This window comes from Hermetia illucens, chromosome 2, assembly GCF_905115235.1.
Source record: "Hermetia illucens chromosome 2, iHerIll2.2.curated.20191125, whole genome shotgun sequence".
In the NCBI taxonomy this organism is placed as follows: Eukaryota; Metazoa; Arthropoda; class Insecta; order Diptera; family Stratiomyidae; genus Hermetia; species Hermetia illucens.
The window spans coordinates 47,044,752-47,072,005 of record NC_051850.1 but is presented as its reverse complement, the minus strand read 5'-3'; the positions used below and the strand labels follow the sequence as shown (position 1 = coordinate 47,072,005).

The following is a 27,254-nucleotide window of genomic DNA, read 5'->3' as shown; positions in this document are numbered from 1 at the left end:
TCTCGCCGATGGCAGTGGGATTTGTATTGTGATTTGACGTCGGATACCAGTCGAATCAGCTGTGAATGAGTACCTGAGTCATATCAGAGTAACAATCTCGACCGAGTGCAATGCTGACTACATTGCCTCCTACAGTGTTACTGTAGTGTACCGTTACGGTCTTGAATGAAGTGCTCTAACACACTTAACCCCTGATCCAATATGGATTGCTGGGCCAATGATGATTATTATAGGGAGCTCTAACGCTGACAGCTCCCTTTTTAGCTGCTCTGCTTTCAAGGCCTCGAATTTAACCATTCTGGCTTACGTAATTCCCACGCTGTCACCAATGATGAGAAAGGCATGCGGAACTTTACTAGAAGACTACTTTGCGCCTTTGACAAGATCTCCTTATTAGTATCAAAGTCATCTGTTAACAATTATCCTGACTAAATATTCGCCCTACTGTTATACAGTTTGGGTGTCCTGGCTAATTTTCATTATTACGATTTACATTGACGTCACACATAACTTTCCCAAAGTGATTTACGTCACAATATTTACATATCTCACGAATTAGATGTGGTGAAAACCTAGTTACAGCTGAAAGATTAACCTAATTAGGATTCCTAAACTAACCCCATCACCTTTGGAAGGTTTTTCTTTTGAGTTTCCTAGATAGTCGGCAAACCCGGGTAAAACTTCAGTAGTAGTTCTCCTCTCCTTGTACCAGCCCTGCTGGAATTCTACAAGAATCCATCCTTTCTGTAACTATTTCTTCACCCTTCACAGTAGACATTCCCAACGCCAAGAATCTATCTATCACTCTTGGATCCATTTTCTTGACGGATATTTCCCCTAGACATATGGAAAAGCTTCGTTTTAAGGAACGAAAAATTCCCCGTCATTATACTAGCATATATAAATAAGACGTTGTACCAGAAGCTGGGCGCTTCGGGTATAAAGGTTGTGTGTTTATTCTATGTGAGAAACTCTCTATCTATTTGTGCATAAGAATAATAATATAAAGTAATCCTTCATATTTTGTCAAACTCCAAGATACACATATAGTTTGTACATACATATCAATGAAATAAATATTGAGTTCATCCTAAATAAGGAAACATTGCCTATCACATATGTATATATATATATTTGCACTTCTAAATTGATTTAATACTTCTTCACGCCGTTTTACTCCCTGGTATTGGTTACTACCCTCAGGCTTTATTAGCACATATACATGCATACATATTTTTACATTGAGTAATTGACACTGATATTCGAAAAACTAAAAAAATGCCAAGAAAGGAAAACTAAAATGTTCCCATGGACCCCCTCGTTCATATGAGTTCACTTTATACGATTATGACGTAATACACGTCTTAGAGTGTAATAAATTTACGTTGACCTCAATTCGTTCTCACCAAATTTTGTGACAACCAGTTCAGTCATTTCCGAAGAAATCTGGTGTACCAGACAGACGGACAGACAGTCATTGAATCGATTATAATAAGGTTTTGTTCTACACAGAACCCTAAAAAGACGATGGTACGAGGCACATATCCAACCAGATCCTTTACGATTTCTCCCAGACGCTGGGCATCGATGCCGTCATGGCCAAATACGCGATGAAATTCCTAGAAAAATGTCAATCACACGAATGTCTGCGGATTGAAATCGACGAGGAATACTTCCTCCATAAGAACTAATTCCCGCAGCTCCTTATTCCTTATAACAGTGATAACCGTCTGCTTGACAGAGAAGGCCACTCCCACTGTCAATATGTCCCTCCACCCAAGCGAAACTATGTCCATTATTTATTAATAAAAATGTGGTTTGAAAAATTTAGACAGAATTCGATAATATCTACCTACCCCAGCTTTCCATTTTTTTGTTGAACTGTTTGAACTTTAGAATTTAATTTTATTTCCTTTTTCAGGTGCTAAATGTGCTGCCTCATTTATGGAACGATGCATAATCTTCATCGGTGAAAATGCCTCTGAGTGTGTGAAAACAAATTCATTTCTAAATCTAACTAAGGAAGGTTTAATCAAACTAATATCTTCAGATTATGTAAGTTCTCATATTCCTTTAGTTCTTTAACATGACTTCTAGCTCGTTGTATATCTCAACAGTTCTGCTTGGAAGAGGAGGATGTTTGGCGTTGTGTTCTAGCTTGGGCTAAACATCAAGCTGGTGTCACCCAACCAACAGCCCATTGGACTGAAGAAGAACGAGCACGAGTATGCCAACATTTATCTGGAGTAATGGGGCACGTCCGTCTTCTCCTTATTGACAGTCAAGTATTTGCTGAAGAAGTCGAACCAACTGGTGCTGTGCCAATGGAGCTTTCTCTGGAACGGTATCGATATGCAGCTCTACATTCAAACAAAATGATTCCAAGTCCACCGACTGTACCATTGCCCGGGGGACCTTTATCAGAAAACGACAAGAGACTGCAGCCGAGATTGATGTCCAATATGTTCCCTGGATCGGTTATTTTGAAAAATGATAAGCTTCATTTACAAGGGATATTGAATGGATGGTATGGAGTACCGAAACAGACCTGGAGGCTGGTATTCCGAGCGTCGACTCATGGATTTAATGCCACAGCATTTCACAGACATTGTGATGGGATTGCTCCTTGCTTTGTTATCGGAATTGTAAGTTTGTGCATTTTTAATTTACACTAAACGTTCACATAGAAAATTAGTGAATTTGATATTCAGAAACAGGGAGAAATGCAAAAATTAAGAAGGAAAAAGAAACAAAGACTAATTAAAAAAAATATACAAAATATTTCCAATATTACCAAACAGTATTCTTAATTAAACTGGAAGAATTTGGATAATTTCAATTAATTGATTATGTGAAAATATTGCATAAGTATCTATTTCGGCCACAGCCAGAACATTCTTTCAAAATCGCTTTTATTGTCTATGCACTTACACTCTTCTTGAACTTGGATCAAATTATTACCCAGATGTTAAAATTGAAATTGATGGAACATTTACAGATAAATTATATAAAAATTTACTTAACGTAGTTCATTTAAATCTCTTTGAATTTTTGAAACGAGTTTCTCGCTTGAATCTTTTGTTTTAGTCAGTTGGCAGTTCAGATCAATATTATGTTGTTCTTCCAGGGAACTCGTGGAGAAATAAGCGGAGGCTTTTCAGATGTTGCATGGGCTAAGACAAATCGTAAAGGAGGCTACATCCCCTCCGATCGTGCATTTCTCTTTGCACTTAATTCAAATACCGAACCACCATGCAAATTCGACATAGTCAAAAAACCGTATGCAATCTGTTATCATCCAGAGTAAGTTTCTTCTACAAAAGCAAGTTCGGTCTGTATTTTTTGTTCTTCTTGTAGATGTGGTCCTATATTCGGAGCTGGTGCTGATCTTCTAATATCAAATGGATGCAACTCCAATACGGACTCGTATTCCAACTTGCCGCACTCTTATGATGGACCTAATGCTGGGTACATGAGTTTATTTGGGGATTACAACTTTATGATTGTAGACTATGAAGTTTATACGTTAGCATCGCCAACTAACTCAAATAACACAAAAATGAAGTATGAGCGCTATCAATAACAGTTATTGGCTGACTTCATCCTTCGTCAAGTTATTACTCATATTGTTCTTAAAGTTAGAATGTAGTGATTGCATGTCTTCGAACAGTATTCAATTTTATGTCATTAATTTACTCTTGCCAATATTGTCATCTTGTTTTAATAATACGTTTCTAGGTTTTTAGCATAATTGTTAAGTAAAATATAAAAAGATACACAGCTACGATAATATCTGCAGAATTTTCTTATAGTTTGATTAGGCGTGAAAGTAAAGATCCCTGCAGGGGACTTTTCTACTTTTTGTCAACTAGACGGCTAGCACTGTTTGTAGTATCAATTAAGTGGTTTCAGTTGGGCTACTACCTTTCTAGGTATTTCAGCACTTCTTTTACCAATATTGAATCCATGCGCGTTAAAATAATAATAATAGTACCAAGTGCGAATTGACACACTTGATGTACTTAGATGACATCAACCTGGACTGACGACCATCTTAGAAGTCTGCGAATAATAGACATGTTCAGCCGTGATATTCGGATGGAGTTTGGATTAGACAAGTGTCGAATCTAAACCATCCGCAAAGGTCATCACGAGCCGCAAGCCGGACATAGCATTGGTGACCTCCACATCGAAGCTATGACCGAGACAGACTTCTACAATTACCTAGGAATTCTGCAAGGAACCCATGCTCGAGTTGGTGATCTGAACGATGCTCTACTGTCCGAATTCCTGCGACGTGTAAATTTGTGCTGAAATTGCATCTCTCGGGGAAGGATAAAATAATCGGAGGTAGGGGCGTGGTTGACGTGGCGGCACAGCATCATCGCCAAGTCGATTCGCTGCGCGCTTATTTTTACAGCGAAGAGCAAGCGAGTCCCTTGCATGAGGCTGTCTGTAAGCCAGACTGTGAACTGCCTCCACTTAACTTGAAGAATCGATCTTTCAATCCTCTGAGTGGTGTGAAGTCGAAGGCAATGCACGGTAAGCACGTGAATTGTCTTTGGCAGCCATTTATCGATTTGCATTTGTCGAGCAGATGGCTGTGTGCTGGGGAGTTCTTTGCTGAGACGGAGGGGTTCATGTGTGCCATTCAGGACGGCGTGGTCGCCACCCGAGCTTATAAAAAGCTCATCATGAAAGAACGGGTGGAGAACGACCGGTGCAGAATGTGTGTTCTGCTTACAGCATGTATTGGGAAGCCTGACGTACTGTCAGTTGACAAGACGGGTCGCTCCGCGTATATTATTGATGTTGCTATCCCCCATAATAGCAACATTGAACGGAAATACGTCGAGAAGAAGGTGAACTATGAGCCATTGGCTTGGGAAATGAAAGAAATTTGGCGTCTCGAGCGGGTGGTTGTAGTTCCCATAATATTGTCAGCTACAGGTATTGTACCTAAGTCCCTCACGACTTCCCTTGATGTCCTGGGACTTTTGCACATATACATCATTTGAAAGGTATAATCGTCCTCTATACAAGTGATCACGAATTAAGCTCCTTTTCTCGAAATTCTCAATATTAAGGGAGATAACCATGCAGAAGTACACCATTTTGCATACGTGCTTGATGTTGCGGGGAGTACTCGACGGATTCTCCCACTGACCTATCACCGGCCACCATCACCGGCGCCCCTTTAGTTTTTAAATATGTAGGATCGTCCGAGCCTAAATGCTTGGCACTTAGTGCTAGTATTAGGTAGAATCCGGCAGCTGCCGAGATTGTGATAACTCAGAGTATTAAGGGAAAGTTATTGAGTACCCTGTACTTTATGTAACTATCATAACTAGAATATATCGATCAGTCCTATAACTTACAGACATCTTTGGATAATTCCCATTGATAAGTTTTCCTACTTTGCAAAATTTTCAGATATTATCTCTAAATATCTCCAAAGGTTCCATTCTTCTTCCTAAAATCTGTAGATAATGTTCACAGATACCCTCACTTTTCAGGGTTATAGTAATGCCCGAAGTGATTTATGAATATTGTCTTTACGATCCTAAGGCTTTTCTCGGTTACGGATCAAACAATGCTGCTAACGCTGGCTTATCTATTCCCAAAAGTACATTTACATTTTCATACCTGGTAAGCTCGCCTAGTACAGCTTTATCTCCCATTCTCTGGGACACAGAAAGCAGGTATTGGGGCTCTTTTCCTAGTTAATTCATCTGTCGTCCATTGACTTCTAACCCATTACGCCTTGGAACCCAAAGTAGGTAAACGCTTTTGTACCAGCCAAGAATAATGAGTTTATCAAGTTACTCCTACCTCAGTCTAGAATTTATTTGTTTGGAATTGAGTTCCTTAGTACCCGCCTTAGAATCGCAATGCTTTCTCTTCTATATCTCTGAATATACTGGAATGCTTATGCATTGGTTCAAAGTGCTTTCCCAAATCACCATCCTGACGAGTGGGTTGCTCTAGTCACAAGCAACACAAAACAGCAGATGAGGAGTGTAAGACTCTCGAGCTGATCGCTTTTCATCGAACCAGGAGCAATGGCTCATTGCGATGTTTGGTGCGTTCAGTGGATTTTGGCCGTCATATAAGAAGGGGAGGAAGTCGCGGAATTTGGCGGCCTACCCACTAACTAAATAGCCAGTAGGTCCTCGCCAGTGATTAATTTTTCATGTAATAATAATTCCGGATAAAAAACGCTGATCAAAAGAACAACAGCAGCGAAGTGGCGAAGAGCTCCAAAACAAGTCGAAGTATTACTAGGAGACGTAGAGGTAGTCTAAATGAGCAAGGATTTAGTGCTGATCAAGTGCAAGGACTTGGACGAAATGACCAGAATCAGAACAGGACTGCAACGAAAAACCCAAATATGCATTCTGCAGGCATACAAAATACAACGACAGAGACAGGGCGTTTTTGAAAGGAATGTTGATATATCATAACTATCGGGAGTTGAGTTATAGAAGATGAAAAATGTTAGAGGAAGTCACACTATGGCTGGAAGAACAGTGTAAGCGGTAACAACTCCAAAATAATAGCCGGTTGCTTTAACGCATGGATAGAAGAGTGAGATACCAGAGAAATCAATATAGGAGGGCGGATATTACTGGAAACATTTCCATGTCCGAATGTAGTACTTACGAACATTCAACATTTACAATCGGTAGAAGACCTCATGGTTAGTGCAGGTTATCATCTTTTAAACCTCATATAAGAACAATATATAGCCAGCAAATAGAATTACGATAAGCTGGGCAATTAAAATATGTCACGCATCAATGTTCAAGGAAATACTTCTGGAGGAAACATCCTTGGCAAGAAGCAGTAATTCAAAATGTTTCACAGGACAAATTCCAGTCAGCATGCGATGCCCATGTGGATGGAATTCAGAAATTGAAGAACGCCGAAAAAGTTGCCTCAGAGCTTGAAGCTTAGTGTAAAACAACTCGCCTGAATTGTAGAACTTACAAGTGGAATTCAAAAAACGTGGGGAAAAAACGCAACTGGCTTTCATGAAGAGGAAAAGCGAAGATTTCAATAGGTTTTGTACCGAAGGTAACCCTGATCCCTGATAGTTTGACACGTCCAGGTCGATGATGTCATCGCTAAACGGAAAACGTTCCCCAACAATTGATTGCGTAAGTTGTTACAGAAGATAGTGAACATTCCTCACCCGGTATGTAGGTATCTTTGCCTAAGCTTTTATGGCATCCCTAAGAGTTCCTAAGCAAAGAACACTACAAAAGATGACCCCCCTTTCGAAGTCAAGTGAACCATTGGACTACCCATCCTTATATAGATCAATATGTCCAGTCAATTGCAAAGTCAGACTATTTGAACGAATAATATACAATAGACTGCTTTCTATTGATAGTCCACACACTCAATAAGGTGTTGGCATTGTCATCTCTGGGGGTTTCCACGATGCCATTAAAGATGTCGAGCGTTTTGATGGCCGGTTTTCATAACTTACGCACCACAGGTAGGCCGACCTGATGCTGAGGAAGATGCCTTCTGGCAACTTCTGTAACGCGCCTGCTGATGGCTATTTTGTCGGGTGAAAAGGCAGATGGCAACATGTGTCATAGAAGAAAAGGGTTTGGAGGAAACAATGCACTTGTGTACGCATGGTTCATGAAACGATTGTCTCATCTTCCTACATTTTATAGTGGGAACAGTAAAACGTCAATTATATCCTTATAGGATACTAACATTTTATCATCGTCGATGACTGCAAAGTGGGACCAAGGTAAAAACATGATCCACAAAGCGGCTTATGGAGTCCTCGGCGTCATCAAACCAGGCAAGCGGTTCTTCAACCGGTATACTTGGCTGGGAAATGAAGACGTGGAAATGAAGGTGCGTGAAAAGAAACGCCTCTAACAAAAGTAACTTGACGAAGAATACCAGTTGGGAAGCAGAAAAAGCAATAGTGGCGACTCGACCGGTCCATTGCAAAGATCTTTACGATGGACTGGATACTCTTCTGTTGCTTAACCACTTTGCATGTCTATCGACGGGTCGGAAAGCATAGATGGCGCAAATATTTAGTGCAGGTTTCAACCGGAAAATTTGTTCATTCTCCACTTCGACAAGGTTTGCCGACATATAAAGGTATTCTACAGGACCTGACGACATTGCACCTAAGCTCTGGAAAGCGGGACAAAACACTGTGGCTCAGAGAGTTCATAAATCGGATTATTCAGGAAGGTAGAACACCATCTGACTCGCAAGAAAGCAAGACCGTTTCAATATCGAAAAATAAAGGTAGTCCAGCAGAATGTTCAAATTGCCGTCCAATCCGGTTGCTGTGCCATACCATGAAGGATTTTTGAACGCATTCTTGATAATTGTATTTACAACATCGTTCTGATTACTGACGCAAAACACCGTACGCGGTTACTAATGAAGAATCACCGTAAGAAGCATTGTCTTCTTAACATTATATTTCTGAATCTAGAAGAGGTGTTTGGCCGTGTACTTCACAAACTCATCTGGTCTGCTCTATGACAACGCCGAGTTCGGAGTGTGGAGGGCATATTAAAACCGCTTAGTGTCACCGTTAGTGTTTATCAAGGAAGTGCCCTGTTACCACTCCTCTTTGTTGTTGATATAGACACGGTTACCAGGGACATTCAGTGTCTAGCGCCCTACCCGTTACTCTATGCAGATGATGTTCTCGTAGCGTTTAGCAGCAGTGCTGACCTAGAGCAAATTGTTCAAAAGTGGAATGAGCACCTCATCCAACATGGTCTCAGAATGAATCTAAATCAAACCCAATCTTTAATGACCGATCCGATGTGTTGGACTAGTGGCGTAACACGCCATGATCACATCCTATAAGGGATCGGTATGGGATTGCACCGATAGTAGAAAAATTACAAGAGAGGCGTCTTTGGCTGTATGGTCAGGCAATTCGTGATAATAAAAATTCACTTACCAAGTTTGGTCCGAACATCGAGGTTGATGGTAAGCTTCTACTATGAGGAATCCACCTGTATATAGTTGCTGATTTAAGCAGTAGGTTACCGCTATATTCTCCCGCACTGTTGTTTGGCGGTGTTTTAAATTTCTTATCGAAATGAAAACTTCATTGTCATGCTATCACTCGGGATACCGCTTGACAAATATCAATTTAGGCATTTCTCGGTCTTGCTAATTTTCCGCAAATGTTTTAAGATTACCTTATTTCCGAATCTAAATCGATTTACCCGGATTACAATTCCACAGGTAATTGTCATTACTATTGCAGTGTATAATCAACGTATTATTTTCGCGGTGCATCTCTAGTTCCTTCCTGCTATGGACACGCCAATGACTCTTGTAGCTTTGACCTGCGCCTTCCAGACAGCAATTACCAAGAATTGAATCAAGGGGAAACTCATCCCTTCTGTTGATATTTCCAGCTTTGGCTGCCCTCCACTGGGAAGCAGCACGAGGCCATGATTGTTTCATAAATTCACCTACCGGTTTCCAGACAGCCAGTCGGGAGCTTTATATGTTAGTTTGGATTTAACAATGTTTCAGGCTCTTATTATCTTTTATCCACAAAAGCTGTCACAAAATACTTGCATACTTTTTCCTTGCAGACCTCGGTGTAGTGGGGGCAGATCCTTTGTCTGCTGCGCCGAGGTGCAATCGCTTTTGCATAGCGGGGTTTACCTAAGTTATTTTAGTTCTAGCAATTGGTTTCGTTATGATGGGGCTCTTCTCCAGTATCAGAATATTATCCTAGACTTCTGACATGTCACTTACTTTGGGCCTCAGGAGATTCAGGTTGAGAGCACCCTCTCCTCCATAATAGGCAGTTAATTTGCTTTTTGTCCCGATACTACCGTTCCGTCTTTGATCATTTTCATGATTCCTTCAGGGATCTCGGTAAATTTTTAATCTTTCAGTCTGGGAATTTAGGGGTTAACGTTCGAATGGATACGTATTTCCATTATTTGTCATAATGCGGTATAGTGGCGGGGTGTGACTTTGCTTGAGGCTTAACTTTCTTTGATTCCTAGTGTACTCTAGTGGAAGCAATTTCTGAGAATGTGCCCATTTTACTTGAGCTGGTTTACATGTGAGAGCGATATGGTACAACTATTTTCCTTTTAATCGTTTTGCTGCGAACGAAAACAATGTAAAGTGCACTTGATTAAGAACTAAAAGATAATGCATGCTATCGATATCGATTTATTTTCTCATGTGCACCACTTCTCTCGGTTGTAAGCTTGATCTATCTCGACAAGTTCCTCAATCATCTATCATATCAAACATCGTTATTTCGGTCGGCCAATTGGCTCGATTTAAGGGGTTACATCTGTTTGGATTTTCTTCTCTATTTTTTATTGACTGAAAATAAATGAAAATATCCTTAGATTCATAATCATGTATGAAAACATTTTAAAACTAGTTTCTCTGTATTAACGCCTAAGAAAAAAACTGCATATAAGTCGCTAAGCACTCCATTTTCCGGTATAGCATTACAGAGTTAATTTGAGAAGCATTTCGTTTTCCGTCTCTTAATGACCAGGCCAGGAGATGCCAAGGAAAAGAATAGGTTCCAAGTTTGAATTGCAGTTCATTCCTTTATTTTTCTCCCAAAAGAGACTTTTTGTTATTTCGCCTGATCGTCAATGATTTTGGTTGTGACGGGCATCCATGTACCAGTGCCATACGATGACGTCTAAGCTTTCTTGATGGAACCTGACTCACTTTCCCGAAGGGGAAAGCAAGTGCTTGTCGGAAGCCGTTGTGTTGCGGTTATACTTAGGTGCTGCTCAAATTTGCAGCTTTTTCTCTTTCTCTTATCCTTTCAAACTGTTTTCTTTTCTAACTCTACCAATAAGCTTCTCATGGCCGAGCTAAGCTTCGGGGAAAATCACAAACTCCCAATATGTTCTTTCGCCACGTCTGTTTTGCAATTATAGATAAAGGAGTGATTACCACAGGCACCCATTTCCGGTCATTGTCTTCCTACAGCGTCTAATGATGTGCCCCTTTCTTGGGCGAACCCGCCAAACGATCCTTTGTACGAACTTGAGCGCAAACCCAAAAAGTAGAGGCTGTGGAGCGAAGGAAGTGGTACAGGATCTCATCTCAATTGGATATTGGATACTGACTCGAAACTTCCTAAATCTTGTAAAATATTTTGTCTCCCGAGGCCATGATTGATACTGGGACTGAGTCAAGTCGAAATCATTCAGGATAAAAGTTATAAATAAAAAATGTGTATCATCTTGGCAAGCAAATCGAACAAATTGATTATATGGTGGCTGACCGAGAAGGAAGAGAAAGTGTTACTCCTCCTCCACCGGGCGTGAAAATTACCTGGGAATGAGTTCTGTTCAATTGTAAGAAGAGGGGGCTATACTCATCTTGGGTTTGGATTGTTTTTTATGATTGCATTTGGTGGATACTATGAAAAGTGGTATTTGCCAAATATAAACATACGCTAGCTATGTGAGCATTTTGCGGCAGTATGTGAGAAGTACATAGTGTGATAAACTATTTAGCCCATATTCCTTCTTCAGCCAGACAGAGGATATTGCCTGTGTTTGGCTATAGCTTTGGGTGCTTCTGTAATTTGTCCGATCCCTTAACAGAGCCCCCTGAAGCTGTTTATTGTTGCTTCCCTGATCACGTCATCAACGCAAGTCGCCGGTTGATGAGTTTTTGGACCCCCCATTCTAGCTAGATTTATATTTCACCAGTATATATTCTTCGATGACGTAATTGTTTTAGCCGCACAGCTGGCTTCATATTTCCCAATATCTCATGAGATTTTCCATCATTGTTCCTTACTCTATTGCGTCCCTGATGTCACCACCTCCCCCAAGTATGAGCCATATTCTCACTTATGTGCCTTGTATAGGAGTCCCAATCTTTTCTCCTGGGATTCCTTACTATTTCGGAGTTGCCCTCAGTGTTGAGTCTGGTTACTCCACATTTCCCAATTCTTGGCCAGCTCGTTCACCAGAGAGTGCCATAGAGTTGTGCAATATGTCATAAATGTTGGCGTGTTAATTTTGTATTTCTAGCCTCGTATCAAGGATAAATTAAAGAAGACACTCGCCTTTTTGGTTGGTAGTGTTGATGCTTCTTCAGATCCCATGGGTGCTCGGAGGGGCAGCAATCTTGTCGTTTAAATTAAAACCAAGTGGCAAAGGAGAACCTGTGGTGGCATCGAGAAACGCCGCATTCACATTGACTTGTTGAGAATTCCTGGGGTATGTGTTCCTGGCCCGATTATATGCGGTTGGCGGGTTTCGGAGAGGAGACCTTTGGGCCTCAAGTTTGGAATTGTGCTTACAACTCGATTGTGTACTTCTTAGTTGGGTTGAGATGAGAATGAGCACTGAGCCATGCATTTAATATAGACTGGTTTCGTTGTTGCTTGTCCCAGTGGGGCTCTGATTGTGATTATAAAATCAATCCGGGTCTTAAGAAAATTATGGGATTGGGCCTAAACGGCGGGTACTCATGTTGAATCGCTAGGACATAACTCAGATCTCATGGTAGGAGTTGGTATCGCAGCCGGAAAGAAGTGATAGCGCCTTCCTCTCGTAGATCTTCGTCAGTGTAACGACTAATCCCTGCACAATCCTGGTGTCACCTCTTGGAAAGTATTCCGCTGCCAAGATCAGTCTGTGTGCGGAACCGGGTGTACTTTGTTTGTTGTTTCTTTTCATCTTTTTTAAATCGCTTGTTTATTTACTTATGGGAGCTAGGAATTCCACCGTCCCATAGCCCCCGCACCACGGTGAGATCTAACTTACTCAATGAGGTGGTATCAGTGTGGTTCCGTTCAAATACAGGAGTATATTTCGACTGTAAACTATTCAAAGGGCACGGTTCGTATGGCACCCTGGATGGTGGGAGGTGTGTTGTAATTCTTCAGCCTAGATGGGCAGTGTATTGTTAACAGTAGGGTCACCTCATACAGGGGGTGGTAATCGTCACCCGTTAACGCTCTAGATGAAAGGCTTTTCTCCTGGAGAGGCACACATTAACCTCAGAGCGAAATATTCCGCATTAGTCTATACTTGAAGTCCACTGCTTGGACCCCTACATTCTTTAAGGTTACTTCACTAAAAGCGAAATTCCCATTTTCCTACCAGCAAGTTAAAATTTTATTTTCTTTTCTTTTCTAGCTCCCTTGCTAAACAAAATCTGTATTCAATTATGAGTAAAGTTGGTGTGGTATTCTTCTAAATTGGCAGGTGGGAAAGCTTATTCATAACGTTTCTAGGAGATAAGGTTGAAGCCATTTAAACTTTGCATTCAAAAGAGCGCACCATGTGTCGGACTCTAGGAGTAATCGAATTATAGTTTAGCGTTGGGACATATGACGCTTGGGGGAAAGTACAAAATTAGTCACTCATAGGACACCATTTTGGAACACAAATGAACCTATTTCCAAATAAAATATTTCGTTCAACTGATGCGAAGACACCGTGTCTCTTTTTCTTCTTTCCTTTGTACAGGTATCGCTGTAACTGTCCGGGAATGTTTTTCTTCTTACTTCTAGATCACAAACTTAAACAAACGCACTGGCAAATATCCTTGTAAAGCAGTTAAAATTTCCATAGTAGCACAACGTCCCCTTAATTTAATAAAAACTTTCACTGTTTCTTTCAATTTTCCTTAAAAACTTGTAATAATTTCAGTAAGGAAGTAACAATGTCTTTTTTAAATACTTATCGCGTCAGAACTGTGGTTTCAATAACACAACGGGAAGAATAAAGATAGGAGACTACAACTTTGCGATCGTTCATCGAAATCACAACCGATAACAGGTAAGACGATGAAATCCGTGCACAGTTTTTGGCAACCAACAAAGCCTATTTCAGCTAACAAAAACTATTTTTTTGAGAATTGTGGGGTCCTAAGTCCGCATAAACTTAATGCTGGACCGGACCAAATGGGGAGTGATTTACTCCCTCTTTTTTTGGTCACTCAACATCTTCGAGCCGTTTCGGTCACGCTGCTCCCAGGGCAGAGGTGAGGCAGCGTCTGACGATTTGCCTCTGCCCTGGTAAGAAACCGTAAAGCCGTCATCGCCTGACATTTTTAACAAAAACTGTTCCGCTAGAAACGTCCCACCATAGGGCCAAAGGTCCGGGTAGCTAGGTAGTTAGAGCATAAAGCTGTCGTACGGAAGGTCACGGTCAGTGGAATTTGTATCGTGATTTGACGTCGGATACCAGTCAACTCAGCTATGAATGAGTCAAATCAAGGTAATGATCTCGGGTGCAATGCTGACCACATTGCCTCTTACAGGGTATTATAATCCTGTAGTGTACCGTTACGGTCCTGAATGAAGTGCTCTAACACACTTCAAGGCCCTGATCCAATATGGATTATTGCGCCAGCAATTATTATAGGGTCAAAGCTCTTACTGTACGAGACAATGATCTTGCCAGTCCTCATGTATTCCTCGGACACTTGGGATCTTAGCAAGAAAAATTGCGAACTATTGGCCGCGTTCGAGAGAAGAATCCTCCGAAGAATTTTTGGCACCCAACATGAGGATGGACGATTCCGTAGCCTACAAAACGAGGAAATCTATGAGTGATACCATGACCGTCAGATTATGGATAAAATCCGGCTTAATCCGTATGGATGAGGATGATCCGCTCTGAAAAGTCTATAAGGGCAATATCTATAGAAAATATATCTATCTATCTATAGAAAAAGAAGACGAGGCAGCCACTGCCTGAGATGGAGCAATGGCGTAGGTCAGGATGCAAAACAGCTTTTAGAGATATTGAATTGGTGGACCTCGGCGCAAAATCTGGATGTCTGGCGTTCCTTATTAGGGCAGGGTTTGACCGGATGCCGGTTGCTGCGCCGTTGAAGATGATGAATAACAAAAATTTAATCCACGCCAAATATACAAAATTTTTCGAATTTAATTATAATAACAACGAAATATGATTTTGTAACACGGAATAACGAGAAGCGCAATTTTTCATGTGTTTTTATCCATGTATCAAATTATATTCTGACAATGGCCTCTTATAAAATAAATTTTCAGGAGATCAACCGGTCCCATGAATAGCCGTTTGATGACCCGTGCTGCCGAGATACAGCAATGCACTTCTGGCGTGGCAGAGTTTAACTACAATACGTACATAAATATTTCTATATTGCCTATGTCTTCCCGCTTAGACAAAATGCATTTAATTGTGCACGAATATGAAAATACACATAGCATTGCAGTGCTATGACCAACGATCATTATTGTTTTAAAGTGTCCAATCGTTTAATTGTTATATAATATTTAGTGTCGCAGAAGGTTTTAATGCTAAATGGTTTTGGATGAAGATGTTGAAGAAAAGCTAATATGATCATTTGTAATGAAAAGGCGTCAGTTTTAATATTGTGGGATTGGGAAGGGATGCAGGAAATGGGGAATCGGATTAAAGAAATGATTAAACTGCTTTGTAGTGAAAAATGGGAAATGTTGCAAACAATCAAATGAACTCCCCCAAAAGATGAATTCTGCGTTATATACGCCACTATCCCTTCATATGATTCAAATTTCAATTCTGGGAATCTGAGCGAGTCTTCCCTTTTATTTTCTCACTATCTTAACAGGACTGCTCGTGGTAATAACAACTACTTAAAATGTATGACTATAAAAGCCAAATTGGAATTCATAAGCCTAAGAGAAAGAGGGACGAATTGCAAGGCTTCCCAAAGACATATTACTGAAGAAGCTAGAGAGAGATAAATTCCAACTCTAGACAAACAAAACCTGTTCTAGTAATTAACAAAATTAACGAGATCGACTGAAAAAATCCTTGTCAAACCCATAGTCAACTTTATGTATTTATTCGATCATTAATACTATTCGATTTATGAAATGAAAAATTCCATCGTAAAATCTATAAAGACGATAAAGCGATCTGAATCCGCCAATCTAAAACTTAGAGGACAACTGATTTCATTAGAATTCCTATAATTTTGATATAAAGACGCCGCCTGGCATTCAGGTGGAACTTATAGAACAGCAACAACACATTTAATACCGATTTAAAGTCATTAATTTTATTGACGAATCGTAAAAATAATTTCATATAAAATTAATCTAGTTTCTAGGTTGTGCGAGCTTAAGTTGTCGAAATGATCTAATTTTATGCAAATGAGTTGTCTGCACGATTATGGGTGTGATCTTCTTGGATCGGCATTATTTTGTCTCTGTATCTGTAACATTTGGGATGATATTTCCGAAAATATCTTTTCCAAGCCCAAAAACCTCCCAAGTTGGAATGCCTCTGTCCATATGCATGCGCTATAAAATTCGTTAAATATTTGAATAATCGTATTAAATCCGATAAATAATCTGCATCACATCGAGTTCATTCCGTATCTAGCAAATATATCTAAAATTCGAAATAAAACTTTTATTAACTCGGCTTTATAGTTAGGAGAGCGAATTGTTCATTAAAATTCAATTAAAGCAATACTTTACGCTTATCAAGCGATTTTCATAGGAAGTAAAACTACTTAACACGCCTATGTTAAATCTGCACTAAAAATTGCAAAAGGAAACTAAAAATTTATTGTACGATCTGGAAGTTCGTTCCTCAAGACTGCATACTTTCCCGTGGTAATTGAGCAAAGTACGGATGGATGGTAGGCTCATAGCGCGCGGGTATTTTTCACAAAGACCTCACCTCATATCCAATATGGTCTTGAGAATTTTATATTAACTTCCGCCCATTTGTACCTGTTGTAATAAAAGCCCATAGAAGACAACATCATGAATGGGATAGGATATATGTTAACCAATAATTTATTGCCATTAGGGTATTCCTTATAGCCGTGGTCCATTGGGATGTAGCGGCAAAGTGCAGTCCGAAGGAAAATCGTATCTGCACACTATGTCAAGTACACCTCTAATCTCCTTCAGATGAGGAGAGGGTCCGATCTTCGCCCCCCTCGCTGGAGATGGTACAGTAAAAGCATCTTTACGTTTTGTCTGAAGGAAAAATTTTACGATGATGTGAAATTATAAGTAATGCCCTCTTAGTTCTGAGGAGCAGGTTTTCCATTTTAACTTATTTCCACACACATAAGTGACTTTATATCTGCGGGTATCGGGCCGCGAAAACTCTACTAAAGGCAGAAGTTCCTAAAGATACTAAGCGGAATTAGCTAACATAAACAACCGAGGTCACATATCATTTTATGACATCGACCTTATTGTTCCTATATGGTATTATGGCTAATGGCACGGCACACAATTAAAAATTAAGGGCGGTCAATTCATGATGTAATGGAGAACCGCAGAAAATGGCTCTTTTTATAATTTATGTGCCAATGCAGGAAGACTTTCTAGTTGGATGCACCTTTAATCTGGAATCAAGACGTGTTCGCACTGAATGACCTCTGTATTTTGGAATTTTTCTTCATTTAATTAATTTCGCAGGTTACGTATGTCAAACTCCGGTTGCCACCTACTTGTCAAAGTTTATCGCATCTCCAAAGGTGCCCATATTCCACTATGTGATTAAATTGTAAATTCGTATTTCAGGAATCGATTTGCTATGAAGATATGAGGGGTTCATTCAACTATTGTAAATTAGAAGCACTTGCTTCTTATTTGTCTTCTGGGTGGCTCGTGGGATCTAGACTTTTATCTTCCTTGTGTTATTCTTCTTGGGTTGATATGGAGTTTTATTTTGAAAACCGGGATACACTTTAACAATATCATTAATAATAATAATAATCGTTGGCCCAACAATTCATATTAGATTACGGCCTTGAAGTGTGTTAGAGCACTTCGTTCAAGACCGAAACGGTACACTACAGTATACTGTAGGAGGCAATGTGGTCAGCATTGTGCTCGCCCGAGGTTAATATCCTGATTTGACTCTTATTCACAGCTGAGTCGTCTGGTATCCGACATCAAATCACGATACAAATCCCACGGCCACCAGTGAGATTTGAACCGCGACCTTTCGTACGATAGCCTTGTGCTGTGAAATTGTTTTATACTGGGACAAATTCAGGCCTGAAGAAAGGGGAGGTGACTGGGGCCAGGAGTTTTCTTGAGAGCTTGCAGTAGAGACTTAAAACAAATTTTGTCTACATATTTCTACAATAGTATATCGTAAGGATTCAATGCCAAAAGGGATAGGTTGGTTCGTGCATTACAGAAGTTGTGAGGATTAAAGGCTCACTTCCATGGAGTACGACATTAAAACTTTTGAACTGATGTGTAAATTACCGGTTAAATCGGTGCATTTATTCCGTGAGAGTCTGGTGAACAAACTATGCGGGGTTGCAATAGGCCGCTTTGTGTTAGATACCATATGTTAGGTGGTGAGTAAATGCATAGCTGCTACGCTCCTCACAGTCTTCTTTTGAGGGGGTTCGAGAACGTGCTCCGCCGATATGCTCTCCGACGCCCATGACTACTGTTGGAGAACAAAAAACTCAAAGAAGAAGCCTAGTTCATTGTTAAGTTTTGCGCAGTTGTAGCGACATTGGCAACATTTTCTTTGCTTTATCCAGGGACAATCGGACGGGGAATGAATTTAATAATAAGCTATGTTTCTTCGTTTTCTCCGGCCTAACACTGGGGTAGAAGAATCGGTTTTTGCGGAAAAGAAGGGAGATCTTTTTTGGCTGCTAAGGAGTAAGGCAACTGGAGTAAGATCGGATTCAAGTAGAATGGTTTTTCGAAGAAAGTCTTTCCAACATGCATCTCCAAATTACCCCAAAAAAGATACCACAGGCTCCGTTTGTTCTAAATTCGGTGAAAGCACGTGAACAACGTGAAAGATACGCTAACGCTCCAAATTCAGTGAAAAAAGTAGCTGAGTTTCCACCAGGCTGCAGTGTATGTGAGCTCCGTCAGCTGGAAGCACCGCAATTTCAGTAAACGGAAAACTTACGTACGCGCAACAAATACAAGAAGTCATCAAGCTCCTTTCCCACAGTTGCAGCATCGAATGATCATCGAAGGGAGTGGAGTAAAATTCGTGCAATGAGAACAAATGGTAATATATGACGAATTTGAATTGAGCGAAATCGAGGACTGGATTTTAAGGACTGACTGTGGAGGTTGCTTCTTCGCCTTGGACGAGTCTCCATCTCAAATCGTTTACGATCAGATGCAAAAGAGTCAATGATGAATGTTTCGGAGTGTGGAAATTAAGATTGACCGCTAAAGCAAGGATGGTAAAGCTGCAGATTCCGTTATCGTATTTAGAAAGTGTTTCGCTCCTTTTTGAAGGCAAAAGCGTTTACTTAACTTGTCTCCGTCCATCCCCCCCCCTTTGTGAATTGGATTGTGCCCGTTAGAGCAACTGTCGAATTTACGTGAAACTGGTTGATTCCGAATTCTTTCTTCATCGTTTCTTCGAGTGCGGTCTGCGGGAAGTGGCTGTATGTGCCTGATTATCATGGGGAACTCTGAGTTTGCAATCGTGAGTTTTCTTATTTTAGAATAATTTTATCATTTATTCTGAATTTTATTGTTCATTTTAAGTTAATTTTTTTTTATTTTATATTTACTTATATTGAGTCTATTATTTTATTATTTTTTAGTTATTTCTTTAAGAATTATTTTGGTTCCTCGCTGCTTTGTTTTTTTTTTATTGTAATTAATTTTTATCAAGGTATAATTTTAGTCATGACTATTTCAATTCTTATTTCCTGAATGAATGAATCATAATTAACTTTCTTTGATTTGAAAATTCCTTTCCTTTCGCCTCCTCTTTAGTTCCTGCAGAGCTCTAACAATTAAGGATATACTCCAAAATAATAGTCGGAGGGTTTTAAGGAAGGGAGGGACTGCGCCTCACTGAAGATCTGAGGCAGAAGAAACAAGAATTGCGGCTGTGATTGGTCGTGGATCTTTCCCTTCAATCACGACACCCAGGTCCGCAGATTTACGCGTCCACGCGCGCGGTCGAGCCGTCGTTTTCTCTGTACATTTTTAGGTTTTAGCTCCGTTAGGCTTGCGCGAATCGCTATGTTTATGTGGTTATTTTCAAGATCCGGTGTGAACCCTGCCACTGGTATAGACACGTGAATGGCTCATGAGGGATCGAAGCGTTCCAAGGACCTTCCAGTTCCTACATCCCTGAGCCCCGCAGAACAGAGGCGTGTAAGCATGTGTCGTCAGAGCACTTGGATGGAGCTTGAGTATTTCTGGGCAGACCTCCATGGTCAGTTTAGCCAATTCTCTTAAAGGTTTGGGAGAGCTTAATTTTCTTAAAAGTTTGGGCGAGCTCTTCCTTCTAGGTCGTCCCCTGCCATTCAGGATGATTTTTGACCATCCCAACCCTAAGAGATCGTTAGACAGTTGGGCATGGTTTTGACCAACGTAAATACGTAGTGGCGGAGGCGTTGCTCAGTTGAGGTTCTAACATTCGGATTGTCCCTACAGCAACCACCAGCTAACTTGATTTCAACCAGACAGAAAGCCTGCAGATGGCCACTGAAAATGATGATCTAGCACACATTCTAGAGTTTTGGTCAAATCATGCACTCAAAACAGAGGCAGGTTTCTTTCTTTCTGCGCCTGTGACCTAGCTTTGAGCACCTTCTATTCCATTTTATCAGATCTTCTTCCTTGTTACGTCCCCTACACTTATAAGTCCGTGAATTCTGACTATGTCTGGTTCATCATTGAAGTCCACAAAAAAATTCGGCGAAAACACACTGCGAGGAAGAAGTTCCTTACCCCAGGATCCAATGCTGAATTTGTTATTTTCAGAACTCTACGCTCCTTGGTTAAATCCTTAATATTTAAGTCCAGAAAGGAATATCTGCCCAGTGAAAAAGAATCACTAGAGCATGTAAATCTTAAACATTTCTGATCCACACTCGCAACTACCACAGTCCCGCCAAGCTATCTCTTCCGTCCATTAAATTCTCTGACTCCTCTGCTAAGTCCCCCAACAATTTTGTGATTCACTGTGTCGGTTTTTTCTCAGTCTATGTGTCCTTCTCCTCCCTCCTCTTGGAATGGATGTAGCCTGCCCCGCCTCTCCTATCATTCCGCTCCTTACCCCATCCTTCTCGCGTGCTTCAATGACAAGTTTGGCACCAATGTCGGCTTTGGTTACGGCAGTCTTTGTTTAAAACTAGTCAGTCCAACTCCTTTCCCCACCGCATTATTTTCAACAAAAGCTTCGAAGAGAACCATTTTCCTGGCCTGTGGAAAAAGGCTCCCATCATCTCCAGTCATAAAAGCGGCGATCACACTCTTGCTGAGAATTACCCTCCCATTTCACTTTCCTCCGCTTGTTCCAAAATCTTGGAAAGGTATGTCAGCGACTGGTTGTCTGCCCGCTTTGGTGCGCTTTCGCGTGGGCCCATTACCTCCAACCTGCTCGACTTCACTAACTTTGTTGTCAAATGTCTGAATTCAACGCAGTTAGTGGACACTATCTACAATGACTTTGCTAAAGGCTTCCATACGGTGAGCCCCAAGATACTTCTGTCCAAACTTTCGGTTCTAAACGTCTCCATTCCACTTGTTACATAGCATGTCTCTTTTATTTCCAACCTATCTTTTGATGGCTGCACATGCTGTTCCTTCTTCCCTTCCTCTGGCGTCCCACAGGAATATAATCTGGGCCCCTTATTATTTTTGTTTTTTTATCAATGACCTTCAACTTATCTGAATTTATGTACAATTTTTAAACTTTCTTGGGGTCTGATGGACTGTTCCGCGTTTAACGACGTCACTTGCCATCCTGTGTCTTTAATACTAGCAACGCGGACATTTTCAGCGTGCCCTTCGTGGAGCTCGAAATCTATTTCCCTTCTCCGGTTCCTAGACATTGTCGGAGTTATAATGCACAATAGCTTCCTCTCTTAAACTTATCATCTTTTAATAGTTTTAAGCATAGGTTGCGGTTCTTGCTTTCTCCCCCTCCTGAGGACAATAAGTAATTGAAGCTTTCTCTGTTTATTATTCGCTAATAATAAATAAATAAAGACCAAAATGCCACTCAGTGTTAAGATGGTGCATATTCCCTTTTCAGGAAAAAGACCTAACTTCTAGGAGAATCACGAACTACTTAACATTCGTTCGGGTAGCCATCGAGCCCAACAATTGTCCAGATAATAAAAGCCTAAAAAATTTCAAATTAGTTATTTAGCGAAGTAGAGCGACGAGCTTGTGACAGTAAGACATGGGAAAGCAAAGCTTCGGTTCACAAGAAAATTTTAATATGGCTTTCAAGTTCGCCGGACACGTTTGCCTTGAGGTGATTCATTGCTGTGTTGTTTTATATATTTTTCGAATATCATTAAGCTCGAACTCCGATAGCGAGCGAAATCCCGGGAGCAGCGCACTCAACGCGAGTAAAGACACTGGGACTGGCGGTCTCCCCGTAGAGTTATTCATCGTCGCACCTGCAGTTGCTGCAGACCTGCTACTTCCACTCGTACGGAAATCTTCGAACTTTTAAGACTCCAAAGAAGGTCACCTGTTTTGACTGTGACAGTTGGAGGGGTATCTGCGTGCTCCTTGCCGTCACAAAGATAATAACTAAAATAATCCTTGAACGCATCAAAGAACATCCCGAAAGCTTGATCGACAGAGAAAAGGCTGGTTTCCGCTCCGGATCCTCCAATTTCGACACTAGAACATTGCAGGGTGGGAGGCATCCAATGGGTTTGGGTTTAAGAGTACACTGAAAGTATTCACTGCTTGTCGTAAAAGGTGATTAAAAAGGATTGAAATTTGTGAGCCATCTACATGCGAATTTTGAATCCTTCTCGTTACTGAAATTGCGACTTTGTCTTGGATAGAGACTAACTACGACCTTTGGTTATTTAAAATGGTTTATAATTGGCTGCTTGAATACATGCTTTCTTTCCGCGACGGTTCGAAGGGTTCCCGGAATGGTCACCTTCCAAAACCTGAAACAGAATTCTAGAAATATCGGCTGGACATTTAGGGCCTAATCAAGGTGGGATGTTAGGACTGTGGAGATAAGTCTTCTCCCTCTTACGGCACTACGTTTTCTCGATCTGTGAGCAGGTTCTCGACTATGGCAATCCGGTCCAAGTTAAGAACCGGTAACGAAGATCGAATCAAACCGACCACTTTACGATCAGCAGTAAATTTGGGGGTAGTGTGTGGACTGTGAGTAACTTGCTTTTTCTTTTTGCTAGTAATATTTAGTAAACTTGCAACTACCGATATTTCGGGAACTGCTTGTTCCCTTAATCAGTGCTACATGATCCGTATTTGCGGTCTTAATTATTTCAAATAATCAAATTGATGTTGCTCCGTGCCAATGTTCTGTCTGTACCCGAACGAAGAATTTTTCGGCAAATGGGGACAATTCATTCTTCAAGAATGAGCGACGGGGAGTCGCCCTAGTGCTAGTTGAAATGAACCAGTATAAAAAGACCAAAAGCTTTCCAATGTCAATGCGCATTTATGGACACCATATAAGGAGAGACATTTTCATTTATTAAACAAATCATGGGTGTAGTTCTGGTTATAACTGGTGCAACACTGGACATTAGATTTGAAACGATCAAAATTATTATAATAAAATTAATGTTGGACGGAGGCGCACGACCATGTGTACCGAGTAGAGAAGCAAAGTTTTAATCTGTAAGGGGCTGTAGAATAGTTTTTTCGTCTCTGGACTTTATGCTTGCTAATACAAAGACCTTCAGGAAAGACAGAATAGGCTTAGTGGTAGGTTATACTCTTTTAACCAGTGCGCTGATTAGAGACTCGACCTGCCGAGTTGGCGAAAACACACCACTTCAAACAATATTGTTTAGAGTAATGAAGGGTAGTAGAGTAGTGTTTCCGGGACATATAAGGTCATATGTGTAGAGAGAAGAGACATCTACGCAACTTTCCGGAGAAAGTTGCCCAAGTCAACCCATGAGAGTAAATGATACTTTTTTAAAGAACTTTGTGAAGAGATCGACATCTACCCGTACGGAAACATCTATAAAGTGGTAATAGCTAAACTGACAATAAGACGGGGCCCGCAGGCTAACTGCTAAGTTTTGTTGCGTGAAGATAATTCTGCTTCCACAGAAAGGTAATTGTACTATCGTGATCGTAAAAATAGTGTTCCCATAGAATATTCTAGCAGTGACAGAAGACGAGCTCACCATTGCCTTTATAAAATTATAATAGAAGCCAACATATATGCCAGACTGAATGAAATACCTAGCGTCGTTATGAAGGTGGTAATGGAGGCGAATTGGTTCGTTTTCACTTTTAATACTCGCTTAGAACAGGGCATCTTTCGAGCCGGCGGAAAAAACCGCTGAAGATTCTGGTTCCAAAGAGTGATAAACCACCTGGTGAGCCACCCCCATACTACGATATTCGTTCACTAGAGAGTATAGAAAACTTGCTTCTCCACATATGTAATAAGCACGAGGACACTCTATGACACTGACATAGGCCCAGTTAAATATTTGCTAACTGATGGAGTGCCTCAAGGATTGGTGCTGAGCCCATTACTCTGAAATGTGACGTACTATCAAGTGCTACGGATCACACGCATTGGTAGGAAGTAGTCCAAAAATATCCTGAGGATGTTGTTTGCTCATCTCACATGACCGATCAGTGGTCGGAATAACATTGGCTAGAGTTCTTAAAATACCAGAATTTCGTATTCGTAAATAGGGTGTTTCCAATTTCAAGTTGAACATAAAATATCTCTGCATCATGCTGGATAATCGGTTAGCTTTCCCGAAACGCCTGACTTACGCAAGCGAAAAAGCGGGAAAGTTGCAACTGGCATTATACCTATAACCTATAACAGAATTCAAGTCATCGATCCTACTGCCAGCGAATGTATGTATGTTTATTTATTCGGCTATTCGCTGCATCATTTTGAATGAAAGACCTTAAAGTTAGGGGTTAAACAGGAAACTATTAGCAATATCGTCTGCTCGCGTTAAGAATTCAGAACAATGACAGATTGAACAGCATTCGTGGTGACGGAGAAAAGATACGAAGATTGTACAGCTGGAATAAGGTGACCACAATACCAAGGTGTAATGAGGGAGTAGACAACACGCACAATCAGGGTGGGGCAAAATCCTAGAGGAACCTACATAAGGGAGTGGAGACAAAGGCTAATCCCAAATATCCAGCTTTGTATTATGTGCAGCCTTAGAAAGAATTGATACACTTGATGTAGTTTCTGACCGATCGAGCACTAGGCTGTCGTAGGGAAGCTCACGGTACAAATCTCGCTTGTGCAAGTGGGATTTTTATCGTGACTGGATGCGGGATACTAGTTGACTCAGAGTACCTGAGTCAAATCAGAGTAATAATCACGAGCGAGAGCAATTTTGACCACATTGCCTCCACTCTCTCTCTCCATCTCTGTACCCTAGTCTTCCAGTCTACTGTTACAGTCTTGAATGAAGTATTCAAGTGTTACCTCAAGGACCAGATCCAATTGGATTGTCGCGTTAACGCTTATTATTATGGTGGATATTACCGGTATTTGCATCACTTCGGACATGACTGTTCACCAATTCGTCTAAAATGCCTTAGTGAATATGAAAGCACGTAGCGTTTACTATTCGCGTGCCCAAAAAGGGAGCAACTTGAATCAATTCTTGAGGAGACTTTAAGGAGTAGAAGTAATCATTCCGCACATGCTTGTGATGTTGGCACCAAACTCAAACTAAACCTGCGAGTTGATTGAAGCGAACTGCTGATTTTGTGGTGGCTGTTGTTGCTGCTGTTGATTATGATGTTGTTGAGCTTGAGGCTGATATTGTTGTACCTCGATGGGATTTTGAATGCTTCCGCCGTTGCTGCGTTGTCGATGTTGAAAGGTGGTCGCGCTCGTTGAATTGATGGTGGCTGCGGCAGTGATGCTAACGTTTAGCGCTGCGGTGCTGGCGTCTGGGGCTGCGGTGCTGATGTTTGGTTAACTTTGGCTGAACCAGTGCGTGCCCTGGCTCTGCTGGTAATCACATTTGGAGTTTGCGACGGAATAGCCAGTGGAACGATAATCGCGGAGGAGGCAATGTTCACGTTTTGTGCGATGATCTGCCCGCTTGATTGGTTCACGCTAACGATTGGCGTTATAGACTGCGGAGCGGGGCTGGACACGCTGGCTCCTTGCTGCGATGTTCGCTCCGGGGTCACCAATTTAACTTTCTTTACAGTTAATTCCTATGAGAATTATTAAGCCAAACATTGTGAACATGAATCATTTTAATAGAATTTCTTTAAGTGAACTTTGATCATTTGCATGCGCGTAATATTTAGACTTTTGTATTTTAACTTTAATATTTTGTGTCACCGTATGCTCGTTAGAGGCAGAGGAGAGTCTCGCTTCATGTGTTTCTTTTCTGCCCCTAACTCATGGCACACTTTTCTCGCCGGTCCTCCACTCCCGTGGCGAGCTCCGCAAAGTGGATAGATCCGCGCCATCTATTCGTTCGCATTCGCAACATTCGAAATAAATTTCGAATGCTGCGAATCCTGCCGCGCCACACTTGAATTTAAAGAAGCATGAAATGGTATCATAACCTCCATTCAGGCGGAGCTTTCAAGAATAGAGCTTCTATAAAGGAGGGAAGAACAATCTTCGCCGTTGGGGTAAGTTGGTATGGTTGTAACCCACCCCACGATATAATGTTTAGAGATAGTTTTCTGGGATTTGGGTTGTTTTTCATGCTGCTCGGCTCTGAAAGGAAGGGAAATAGATCTAATAAACTACTATTTTACAGCAAATTTTATAAACTAAAATACCAATATAATTTTTAAGTTATATCGGATAACCCACAATTAAAGTTTTTTCTTTTTGTTTATAGATGGAAGTAAAAATCTTAAAAAGGTGCTCCTGTGCCATGTTGCAACAGTGTGTGGGACTCCCACCCGCTAAAACCATGGTCACTTCTCCACCCATTGGCGAAAACACATCATCTGATATTGTCCTATAAGGGCTGCAGTCTTTTAGCGTGATTAACCGGTATGACGAACCCAGCAATCTTCGTTTTACCGCGCTGTCCAGTACTCCCGTCGAGACAGGAACCGCATATAGCAGGATGAATTTCACCCCAGCGATAAGCAGCGGGCGACTATACTTTAACCTTCCAATATTAGGTATCATTTTCACTAGCAATGAACTAGCTCCTTCAATCTCAACTTGAACCTGATCGATTTTGGAACAACTTCGTTATTACCAACCCGGATTTTGACAGTATTGTTTTTACTGTGACTGTTAATAAGGACCGCCTCCGTCTTTGCGTTG

The 27,254-nt window shown here is 40.9% G+C and overlaps 1 protein-coding gene across 1 annotated transcript in view; it reads left to right on the top strand.

Moving 5' to 3' along the window:
- Positions 1-3,792, top strand: part of LOC119649971 — a 46,062-nt gene extending 42,270 nt beyond the window's left edge. Inside the window, exons 4-7 of the mRNA XM_038052407.1 lie at positions 1,922-2,055; positions 2,118-2,645; positions 3,128-3,303; positions 3,358-3,792. Coding sequence (XP_037908335.1) covers positions 1,922-2,055; positions 2,118-2,645; positions 3,128-3,303; positions 3,358-3,583 — 1,064 coding nt within the window. The 3' untranslated portion in view covers positions 3,584-3,792. The remainder of the gene's footprint in view (positions 1-1,921; positions 2,056-2,117; positions 2,646-3,127; positions 3,304-3,357) is intronic.
- The last annotated feature ends 23,462 nt before the right edge of the window (positions 3,793-27,254 follow it).